The sequence below is a fragment of the Pholis gunnellus genome (assembly GCF_910591455.1).
Source record: "Pholis gunnellus genome assembly, chromosome: 2".
Classification (NCBI taxonomy): domain Eukaryota; kingdom Metazoa; phylum Chordata; class Actinopteri; order Perciformes; family Pholidae; genus Pholis; species Pholis gunnellus.
In genome coordinates, this window is record NC_136536.1 from 510,131 (window position 1) to 522,581 (window position 12,451).

The 12,451-nt window shown below is 45.7% G+C and overlaps 1 protein-coding gene across 1 annotated transcript; it reads left to right on the forward strand.

The window, feature by feature from the left end:
- Positions 1 to 984: 984 nt before the first annotated feature.
- On the forward strand, positions 985 to 6,991 carry LOC306702037 (leucine-rich repeat neuronal protein 1; the record flags this gene model as incomplete). Its single annotated transcript, XM_079167530.1, has 12 exons — positions 985 to 1,066; positions 1,150 to 1,295; positions 1,382 to 1,483; positions 1,982 to 2,166; positions 3,327 to 3,569; positions 3,654 to 3,776; positions 4,145 to 4,267; positions 4,499 to 4,928; positions 5,032 to 5,167; positions 5,727 to 5,911; positions 6,036 to 6,197; positions 6,452 to 6,991. 12 exons carry the CDS (start codon positions 985 to 987, stop codon positions 6,989 to 6,991), a joined length of 2,457 nt encoding a protein of 818 aa, XP_079023656.1.
- Positions 6,992 to 12,451: the final 5,460 nt, after the last annotated feature.

The following is a 12,451-nucleotide window of genomic DNA, read 5'->3' on the forward strand; positions in this document are numbered from 1 at the left end:
ATCAAGGCTCAACAGCGCCACCTTGTTCATCTACGTGCTGTGCGACCAAAAGTAAATATACAAACAGATCTACAGGACCAGGAACAACAGCATGGAACCTCCCAAACAAAGGACTTCACTCTCAGGCTACAGGTGCAACCAAATACACCACTACTCTGAGGCCGCAGCCTCAGAATGTGTTCTCAGCCTCCACAGCTGCATCACTCAGGACGAGCTACGCAGGAACCAGATCAGAACACTGATCACCACAATGCTTCTTCACCACAAAGACACACAATCATATTTGATCCGATCAGTATATTTCCTTCATTAGAACTTTTGAACATTGTATTGAAGAGAGAACCAGCAGTTATCAAGATTGTTTGTATTTTCTGGAGCAATCCGCCAGAAGCAGCCTGGAGACACATGACGACACAACAAGGACATCAAAGAGAGCAACCGCTGATATGGACAAAGTGCTGGGATGGCCTGTTGTTAAGGCCGAGGATGTCCAGACACTGCAGGACTTTGCGCTGTTTCTAAGAGGATGCTGCAACGCTGTGACGGAGATAAAATGGAGATGAACGTTCCATCACACGAGGCATACAAGCTGCAGGACAGATGGAGGTCTGCAGCCTGCTAGATAGAAGCACGACGAGGCTACAGGACCCTGTTCACAGATATGGTGGAGAGAGAGAGAGAGAGAGACAGAGAGACAGAGAGAGAGAGAGAGAGAGAGAGAGAGACAGAGAGAGAGAGAGAGAGACAGAGAGAGACAGAGAGAGAGAGAGAGAGAGAGAGAGAGAGAGACAGAGAGAGAGAGAGAGAGAGCGAGAGGTTGGCATCAGAGGAACTAAGTAGTTTTGTTGTCTAAACCTAACTTATGACATCTTAATGATGTCACTTCCTGTGTGTTTCCATCCAGCTGTAGATGTGACCCGCCTCCTCTGACCTTCAGCAGGAAGTCCAACCAACACTCCCTCTCTGCTGTGCCCCCAGTGCATCATGGGATTCGCGGCCTTTTTCGCCGTCCTCCTCTGCGTGGTGACATCATCAGTGTGTGCTGGAGTGGGCGGGGCCAGTCAGGGTAAAGAGCAGGTTCTTTAAACTTCAGACGGACAGGTGGAGGTCGATGTGGCTCCTGAGCTGTGTGTGTGTTGTGTCCTGTAGGTGGCGCTGTGCTGTGTCCTCTGCAGTGTGTGTGTGAGACCAGACCCTGGTACACGCCGCAGTCCGTGTACCACCAGGCCAGAACCGTGGACTGTAACGAGCTGCGCCTGCACCGAGTACCAGTCAACGTCTCCTCTGACACTCAGGTGACCCATCACAGAGACGACGGTGATCATTATAATAATCCTATTTATTGATGATAATACTGTAACTGTGTTTCAATACGTTTCAGGTTCTGCTGCTGCAGAGTAACAACATCTCCTCCATCAACACGGAACTACAGAGTCTGACCAACCTCACAGAACTGGACCTGTCCCAGAACCACTTCACCCAGGTAACACAAGTCTACTACACGTTCTCCTGCACATTCTCCTCCATGCTCTCCTCCATGTTCTTCTCCACGTTCTCCTCCATGCTCTCCTCCATGTTCTTCTCCACGTTCTCCTCCATGCTCTCCTCCATGTTCTTCTCCACGTTCTCCTCCATGCTCTCCTCCATGTTCTTCTCCACGTTCTCCTCCATGCTCTCCTCCATGTTCTTCTCCACGTTCTCCTCCACGCTCTCCTCCATGCTCTCCTCCATGTTCTTCTCCACGTTCTCCTCCATGTTCTTCTCCACGTTCTCCTCCACGTTCTCCTCCACGTTCTCCTCAATGTTCTCCTCAATGTCCTCCATGTTATTGTCTATGTCCTCACATTCTCCACGTTCTCCTCCAAATTCTCGTCCATCTTTTCGTCCATGTTCTCATCCACGTTCTCCATTATAACATAAATAGAACAGTGATGCCTTGGTGCTCAAAGTTTCATAAAGAACTGGTGTCTCTCTTTATAAGGTGAGCTCTATGGGTCTGTCCTCTCTGGGCCGGTTGGTGACTCTGTACCTGGAGGAGAACCACATTCAGGAGTTGGAGGACTTCAGTCTGAGGAACCTTTCCAGTCTGGAGGAGCTCTACATCAACCACAACCACATCTCCTCCATCGAACCCAAAGCCTTTGCTGGACTCACCAACCTGCTGCGGTAACTTCTTCTTCTTTGACTTTCTAAAATATTACTAGAACGATTTAAAGGACACGTAGAACCTCCTCAGTGATAACTAGATCCTCCCTAGAACCACCTAAATGATCCCTAGACAGTAACCACAAAACCACCTTAGGGACCCATAGAATCTCCTAAATGACCACTAGGACCACTTTAACAACATTAAAACCACCTAAACCTCACAAAGGAGCACTAGTACCAAGAACAAAACCTCCACAACTTCCTCAATGACCACTAGGACCTCCTGTATGACCATCAGAACCATTTAAAGCAGGGGTGTCAAACATACGGCCCGCGGGCCGGATCCGGCCCGCCACGTCATTTTATGTGGCCCGCGAATCTACCAGCAAAAAAAAAAAAAAATGGAAATCGCGCACGGCGGAGCTCCTCCCCGATCCGCGCGCACACACCTCCACCAGCGTATGTGGCAGCAGCAGCCCCCCCCCCCCCCCCCGCCGACAACCGGCCCTTTGGGGGCAACCATGATGCCGATGCGGCCCCAGAGCAACAATGAGTTTGACACCCCTGATTTAAAGGATTCATAGAACCCCCTGAAGGAACACCAAACCCTTCCCAGGGACCACTAGAAATACCTACAGGTTCCCACCTAAGTGACCACAGGCACGACCGAAAGGAACCCTAGATGTTCCAAGACGTCCCAGAAGACCCCTAGAATTATCTAAATCACCCATAGAACCTCTTCAGTGACGACTAAAACCACGTTAAGACCAGAGGAACCATCTAAAAGACCCTAAAGAGCAAAATAACCATTCGATCTACCTCAATGACCCCTAGAACGTCCCAGGTAGATAAAAGGATTTTGTTATGGTCATATAGAACCTCTTAAATAATCATTACAACCCTCTAAAGAACCACTAGAACCTCCTCAGTGACCAGAGAAACCACCGAAAGGACCCTAAAGAGCTAGAAGATCCCTTAGATCCATGTCCAACCTCTTACGGGAACCATAGATCGTCCCCATTAGTTTAAAGGGGTTATCTTAAAGTCATATAGAACCTCTTGAATGATCATTAGAACCCTATAAAGAACCACTAGAACCTCCTCAGTGACCAGAGGAACTAACTGAAGGGATAAACCGCTTTCTGAATCGGTGTTCTGTCTTCTGCTCTGTCCTGTAGGCTCCACCTGAACTCCAACCGGCTGGTGGCCATCGACAGCCGCTGGTTCGAGTCCCTGCCGTCCCTGGAGATCCTGATGATCGGGGAGAACCCCATCCTGGGTCTGGAGGAGAAGAACTTCCTGCCTCTGTCCCGCCTCCACAGCCTGGTTCTGGCCGGGATGGGTCTGGCCTCCGTCCCCTCCGCGGCCTTCCTGGGCCTCGACTACCTGGAGAGTCTGTCCTTCTACGACAACCGGCTCAGGTGAGTCCGGTGAGAACTGCCGGTTCGAGTTCCTGTGACCGTCTTCTCGCTGTAACATTGATGTGACCGCCGTCCTCTCGGTAGGTCTGTTCCTCGGGACGCACTGAGCGTGCTCCCTAACCTCAAGTTCCTGGACCTGAACAGGAACCCGATCAGCCGAGTCCAGCAGGGAGATTTCCAGAACCTTCAGCACCTGGAGGAGCTCAGGTGAGTCTGAGAAGGTCTCACTCTGTCCACTCGGTGGTGTTTAATCATCATCACTGGTTCGTAGGTTTAGTGTTGTCTTTTTTTTTTGTTCCACCCAAAAAACATAATTTGGATTTTTATCTTTAAGCAGAACTTCTATTAAAACAGTTTATTACAGAAAGAAGGAAGAATGAGAAATGTTTTAATCCACAGAATTAAACGAGTGAAAGAAGAAAGATGTTGATAAAGATTTGTTTTCTAAATAATGTGGATCATAACGAATGATGATGATAACAATAACAAATAATAATAATGATAATTATGAGAATAATATCATAATAATAATCATTATTGTTATTCTAACGATAATACTGTTGATTGTGTTGTAGTCTGAACAACATGGAGCAGCTCCTGATGGTCGAGCGAGCTGCTTTCAAGAACCTTCCAGAAATCGTTAAACTGGAACTCTGCAGCAACCCGAGACTTTCCTACATCGACCCGCAGGCCTTCAGGTGTCTGTCTGTCTGTCTGTCTGTCTGTCTGTGTGTCTGTCTGTCTGTCTGTGTGTCTGTCTGTCTGTCTGTCTGTGTGTCTGTCTGTCTGTCTCTCTCTGTCTCTAATGTTTTTTTTACTTTCTTCTTTCCTCCTCCTCTTTTTTCCTTCATCTCTCCTTGTTTCCTCTCCCCTACCCTTTTTTCCTCCTCTCCTTGTTTCCTTCTGTCCTCCTCTCCTTGTGTCCTCAGAGAGCTGCCCTCCCTCCGGACTCTCCTGGTCCACAGTAACCAGCTGAGCCTCCTCTCTGGAGACCTCCTCTCCTCCCTCCCTTCCCTAGAGGAGGTGTCTCTCCACTCCAACCCTCTGCGCTGTGACTGTCTCACCTCCTGGGGGCCTCACCTCGGCAACCAGTCTCTCCTCAAGATGCAGGAGTCCTCCATCACCCTCTGCTCCTCCCCGCCTCACCTGATTGGTCGGGAGCTGCAGGAGGTGGTAGGCGTCGGATGGGGCGGGGCTGAAGGGGGTGGGGGCGGGGCCAACAGCTGCCTGCCCCACATCTCCCCCCACGCCTTCCCACCCGCCATGAACGTCAGCGCCGGGCAGCCAATCACACTGGAGTGCTGGGCGGACGCTGACCCCGCCCCCCAGTTCTACTGGGTGACGCCCACTGGAGATAAGGTGGGCGTGGTCACGAGTGTCCATCTCCCTGTTGGTGCATGTTGATAGAAACGGATGTTCTCACTGATGAGTGTTTTCTTTGTTTCCTTCCTCACCTGGTCAGGTGAGCTCGGAGGCGGTGGCTGCACCAATCGTATCGGAGGGGCGTGGCCTGAGCCGCATGAAGAAGAAGAAGAAGAAGCATCGCGTGTCGGAGCCCGGAGCGCTAGTGATCGAACACGCAGAGCCGTCGGACGCAGGTCAGTCTGAGCTGCTGCTTCACATCCAGCCTGCAGGGGGCACTGCATTTACTGTACATACTCTATATATATATACATGTGTATATATATATATATATATACATGTATATATATATATATACTGTATGTATATATATATATAATATACATACAGTATATATATATATATACATGTATATATATATATATATACATGTATATATATATATATATACTGTATGTATATATATATAATATACATGTATATATATATATACTGTATGTATATATATATTATATATATACATATATATAATATATATATGTATATATATATACATTATACATATATATATATATATATTTATATATATATTAGCGCTGGGCAACGATTAACATTTTTTATCGCGATTAATCGCATGATAATCTCATTGTTGTGTTAAAGTTCATCATGAATCTAAAGTCGTGTGTTGAGCTCTTCTATGTTAAAGCTGCTCTATGAACTAAAGGTCGACAACATTTGGTGTGAACACGTTAAACTCATCAGCGTTGATGTGAATCCCTTCCGTCCGTCTCTCAGGTGTGTATACTTGTGTAGCGTGGAACGCGGAGGGCGCAGACACAAAGAGCGTCTCAGTGTTCGTGGACTCTCAGGGGTCTGTGGACTCGTGGTCCGGCTGGGGGATCCGGTGGGGGGGCGGTGAGTCCAGCAGAGAGCCGGGGAACTCGTCCAGCGCTGCAGCCTCTCTGGTGGTGCTTGCCAAGGTACCGGCTGTATACTTATTATAACGTTTTATTTTAATACATTTCTTATTTATATAAACTTCAGACTCATTTGCGATCCCTGAAACCGATCCAGATCTTACGTGGTTCTCTGGTTCCTCTGCAGGTGGTGCATGCCCAGTCGGTGGTGTTGGAGTGGAAGCTGTTCCGCAGTGGAAGACCTTCGTCTGTGGGTCAGAACCAGCAGGACTCCGCCCCCCTCCCTCTGACCCGCTGGACCAGCGCCACCGTGCACATCGACAACCCTCAGATCAGCTACACCGCCAAGGTGAACGCATCCACACTAGAAACCGCTAACAGAATGCTAATGTGAGCCACAGAGAGACCTGCAGGGAGACCAGAGGGGACCCAGAACGGAACCCTGAGGGACCCCAGTACTGATTCTATGAGATGTTTGTCTTAGAATAAATGAACTTCATTACTTTCAGAATGACAGATAAGCTAGTGGAACAGAGGCTGGACAGGAAGTGATGTCATCACTCCGTCTCTCTATAGTAACCCCCCCCCCCCCTCTCTCTCCAGGTTCCGGTGGACGTTCAGGAGTATAACCTGACTCACCTCCTTCCTGCCACAGAGTACCATGTCTGCCTCACCGTCTACTCCTCTCCTCCTCCCTCCTCCCCTAGCTCCTCCCCTAGCTCCTCCCCTAGCTCCTCCTCCTCCCCTCCCTCCTCCTCCCCCGTCCACACCTCCTGTCTGAACGTCACCACCAAGGAGGCGGGTTTCTCGGTGGAGCTGGTGGCGTCGCGGCGCAGCAGCGTGGCGCTGGCGGCCGTCATGGGCTCCATGTTCGCTCTGAGCATCATGGCGCTGCTGGTGGTCTACATGGGCCGCCGGGTCCAGCAGCACAAGACCTGCGGACACTCGCTGAAGAAGTACATGCAGCACGCCACCTCCATCCCGCTGAGCGAGCTGTACCCGCCGCTCATCACGCTGTGGGAAAGTGAGGCCGAGAAGGACAAGGAGGACAAGGAGGAGGAGAGGGAGGCGGGGGGGAGGAGGGGGGAGGAGGAGCAGGCGGGGGGGAGTCAGATCGACACCACAAAGACTTACATGTGGTAGCTGGAGGAGGACGATCATCAGGAGGAAGTTAGCCGTCACATGAGCAAGAGAGAAGTCACATGACTCGATAACCAGGAGAGAACAGAGACGAGCCTTCAGGACCTTCAGGACCTTCAGGACCTTCAGGACCTTCAGACCATCCTGGTGTTTTTATAGAGTCCTTCAGGTTCCAATCAATCACAGTTCACTATAATGAGTCAGAGCCCGATGGAGCGTTTGAGCTCCTTCATGTTGACCTAAAGTGCTTTACAGAAACATCAGAACGCTTCTTGATCCTCATGTTGGTGTGAATGTGGATCTGTTTGAGGGTTGATGGTGTTTATGTGTTTATTAAAGAGCACCACAGTGTAAATACATCACACATTAAACATGTCATATTTCCCACACAATCTAATAACGTATCGATAACTATTTTATCACAAACAAATATAAATATACAACATATATATATATAAGATATACTGCTACTCAGCTTAAAGGCCCATTCAGTGTCCGGCCACTAGAGGCGCTGTGGAGCCGTTTATCTCTGAGACCTGATCCACAACAGAACCACATGAACGAGGTACTCCGTACCTTTACTGCAGTAAAACTAGTGTACAGCTCCTGCATTCAACATCTTACTGAAGTAAAAGTACAAAAGTATTATTCAAAATACATATAAGAACCAAAAAACACTTCACAGGGAAATCTAACTTTATTTTATTTAACTTTACAGAAAAGTACAAAAGAGACAAATTGTGACTTTTTTTCAATATTGTATTAATTTCCTGTTTGTTTTTCTATCGCTTCCTTTAAATTAACTTTTTACTTTAAGTATCATATTCGTATCAGATTAGTGAGTTTGCAAATTAACTAAAATGTAATAATTTAAATGAACTTTCTATGTTTCTCTGTAAAGCACTTTGTCAAAAAATAAAAAATAAAATACATTTAAAGAATAAAATAATATAAATACTAGAAGGGCACTCTGTGAAAAGTGAGAAATAATCTGTGATTTAGATCAAATATTAAAATATCTTTGACATTTCTGTCTAATTATTATATATTATTATCTATTATTATCTATTATTGGTATAAAAAGAGTTTAATGGGCTGAAATATAGAAACACCAGAATGTTCCTTCTGTTTAAACAGCTTTTAATCTCCAGCTGATGTCCTGGACAAACATCGAACACTTGTTTTTACTCGGATGTGTTTCAAACTGTGGCTCGCGGCCGGTTTTTGGGCCGTCTGAAGAGATTCCTCATGAACATTGTGAAGCGCACCAACAGCTGATCTACGTCAACGCAGCACCAACAGCTGATCTACGTCAATGCAGCACCAACAGCTGATCTACGTCAACGCAGCACCGACAGCTGATCTACGTCAACGCAGCACCGACATCATCTCACCCAAAGGTCCCGAGTTCATTTCAAATTTGACGCCATTTTAATATTTTAAAACAAACATTTGAGACATTTGAATAATAAACACACATTCTCTTCACAATCGTACATTTCATGCAGCGAGCTACGGATACACGTTTACATGTTTACAACTTAAATTACATGTTTTTATAGAAATAGCTTCAATATATTCAGCAAATTCACATCATGTAAATAAGCAGCTAAACACAGTTTGTGACATCAGAGAATTTTGACTTTTTAATCAAACACACACACACACACACACACACACACACACACACACACACAGGACGTTCACCCAGGAGACTGCTGTTCGTGTCCCGTCTGAAACCAGAAGTCAACGTTGATGTTTGTAACTTAGATCACGAAACAAAACCGTGATGTTTCTACTAAAGCTGTCTGAACAAAGTTCATCATGCGGACCGATTCAGTCACTTTCAGTTTGAACCAGACAAACAGACTTCCTGTCCTTCGTCCTCCCGCGGTCTTCATCAGCAGCATGAATGCATCACTGATCTGTTTGAATATATGTGTTGTACGTCACTACGCAGTGGTTGTCATGTTCACGGTGACGCTGCATCCATCCAGCAGCAGGATGGATTCATGTTAAAGCTGCTCCGCCGGCGCCACCGCTACGTCCACGCAAATAACTTTATCAACACCTTTCTGCACGGACACTGACGGTGACCACGATGTTTGTCCACTAATGTTTAAATCTCTGATTTACATCCTGGAACAACCAGTTCCTCTGGGCTCCACATAAAGGTGGAGGTAGAGGTGGAGGTAAAGATGGAGGTGAAGATGGAGGTGAAGGTAAAGATGGAGGTGAAGGTAAAGATGGAGGTGGAGGTGGAGGTAAAGATGGAGGTAAAGGTAAATGTGGAGGTGGAGGTAAAGGTGGAGGTGGAGGTAGAGGTAGAGGTGGAGGTAAAGGTGGAGGTAAAGGTGGAGGTAAAGGTGGAGGTAAAGGTGGAGGTGGAGGTGGAGGTAAAGGTGGAGGTAAAGGTGGAGGTAAAGGTGGAGGTGGAGGTGGAGGTAAAGGTGGAGGTGGAGGTGGAGGTAAAGGTGGAGGTGGAGGTGGAGGTAAAGGTGGTGGTAGAGGTGGAGGTGGAGGTGGTGCTGCATGCCTTTGCACTCATTGTGTGATAACCTGCAAACTGTTTTGTTCAATCAGGAGTTCAGTTATCAGACGACCGAGAAGAACAGAAACCAAAGAACACAACATCTCACAACGGGACCATCACAGTTATCGATCCGTCAGTTTGCAGGTTTGTTCTTCAGACTTTTAGAACAACAGAAACTCTTCAGGAACAAGAACCCAAAGGCTCTGATCATGTGAGAGATTATAATATTTACATCATATTCTTCACTCTTTTATATCTCAGTCGTCAACAAAGAGACGTTTTTGAAGACGTCACTTTGAATTCTGGACAGATTAAATCTACCACGATGACATCACACCGTCACTGATGACATCACAAGTCACTGACACATTAATATGCAGGGTATTTTGTATAAAGTGTATGACTCTATATTTGAAGACAACTATTGCTTATATTGATATTATGATTATTATTGTAATTATTATTATTATATTTATTATTATTACTCAACACTGAGCACCAACTGTAACTAAAGATGTGTGTGTGTGTGTGTGTGTGAGGATACTATAAATACACACTCACCCCACAGCCTGGTATCTGATTCCTGACTCATGTTTATGATTTATGATGTTTTATGAGCTCTGAACACTGTGTCAACATCATGTGACTGAAGCTGAGAACAGAAGTCTGGTAAAAACATGGTTTCTACTACTTTCTACAAACTATTTTATCAATGAAACAGCTTTGACTCCAGCCTATTATTAAACCCTAGACTAAACTAAACTAAACTCATTTGAAAGGTAGTTAGTCTTTCACACCCAACCTGGAAAACAACACAGCCAGTTCTATGTGTTCTCGTGTACCAGACCCAGCTCAGAGGTTTTATCAAGTCCTTAAAAGAGATGAAGTCATTATTGTAGGTGAATATTCATGTGGATAATGAGCCTCAGTGCTGCGTTCATCTCATTATTAGATTCCAGTGAACAGAAACCCATCGCTGGTTTAACCCTCGACCTGGTTCTGACTAATGCATTCAAATAGAAGATTTAATAGTTTTTCCACAGAACCCTCTTTTATCGGACTACTAACGGAGTTTACGCCGTTAAGCGCTCGATGTCTATGTGATGATGCTGGAGCTCAATTTAAAGAAGCGATTCCATTACAGTCATTTTATCCAAAGCGACTTACAACTCAGATCCTTTCACACTGTAGCTACGGGAGACTCGGGGTTAGTGTCTTGCTCAAGGACACATCGGCACTCCACTTAGCCACGGTCGTATTTCACTCAATGCCGTACCTCAAAACAACAGAGACTCTAGACTCTGCTGCTCCTCTAAAGAAGAAGAGAGGAAAACAAAGGAGGGTGGCTCCATGCTTCAACCCTCACACGTAAAGAACACGGCGTTCCACTAACGAGACAGTCTTCAGCTATTTGAATAGAATACACAATAAAGAGGTGTGTTTCTACATGGCACCAGGCCCGTCATCAGTCAGGTCTAACGTAGTCCAGGTCTAACGTAGTCCAGGTCTAACGTAGTCCAGGTCTAAGACGTGGCTATATATACACACACGCTGATGTTACCGGTGGTGTCGTTCAGGTTGGAGTGAGATGTCGCTTCTCTCTTTTCTGCATCTTAGATTCAGACTCTTGGATTGAATCTTGTGTTCGTGATGGACGGTCCACAAATGGCTCCCGTCATTTCTGTACTGGACATCTACATCTTTGTTTGAGAAGCCTTTGGAAATGATGGGAGCTACGCTGTAGACTTTTGTACTTTCGCCCAGAAGAAGATGATTCAGTGTGGCTTTGTGGCACAAAGGCAGTAACACTGTCAAAGCACACTGACTATAATCCTGCGGCCTTAATCATAATCTTCTTATTCTCCATCTTCCGCCTATAAGATGCTTCATCTTGTAACAGAGTATTACTCCTGTGTTGTATTGTTATATGAATACTCTCTATGTGGTCTTACCTCCTGTGGGTCTTTTGGAGGATCAGGATGCTGCTGAAGGACTCTGAGGAGACAAACTGATCTTCTGAGTCTCTGGGTTTGACTCTCGTCTCGTCTCTGATGTCTCGACTCACCGACGACATTCTCACAGATTCTTGTTGTGTTTCCTCAAACTAGTTCAGTCTGTAATTTACTGACAGTTTGGTTCAAGTGAAAGAATTCATGCAAATGATCTGAGGTGTGATGTCACTAATGCTCAGAGAGGACGAGGCGTTCAGGTCCTTCAGTTAAACCTGCAAACTGTGGTTCAAAGTACCACAGTAGTATTAGATAGATGTACTTAAAGTATTCACAGTAGTATTAGATAGATGTACTTAAAGTATTCACAGTAGTATTAGATAGATGTACTTAAAGTATTCACAGTAGTATTAGATAGATGTACTTAAAGTATTCACAGTAGTATTAGATAGATGTACTTAAAGTATTCACAGTAAAATGACTCATTATGGAAACAGAATGACATTTATATTTATTTTTGGATTTTTTATTAGTGACGCATCAGAAGTGATGAACTTGAGTATTTTTTTCTGCTGCTTCATACTTCAACTACACCACATATTGGAGGCGAAGGTTATAATAATGTTGTAAATATCATCTGTCCAGCAGGTTCTGGATCCACCTCGTGGTTTCTGACCTGTTGGACGTGTGAAACTAAATCAAATCTGAAGTAAACTAAACTCAATGTAGAGCAGTAAGATGTTCAATACTTCCCTTTGAGATGTAGGAGGATAACACTGAAGTACCTCAAAACTGTACAGTACAAGAAGTACAGCACGTATTCACATTCCATCAGAACCAGTTGTTCTGCTGTCTGTGACTGACGTCACTGCCAGCCGTCCAATCAGATCGTCACAATCACAGCCCCGCCTCTTCTTCAGCCCCTCAGGTGACAGAATCCTGTTTGTGTCCGCAAGGTGTTCAAGACCTGCACCCCTCAAA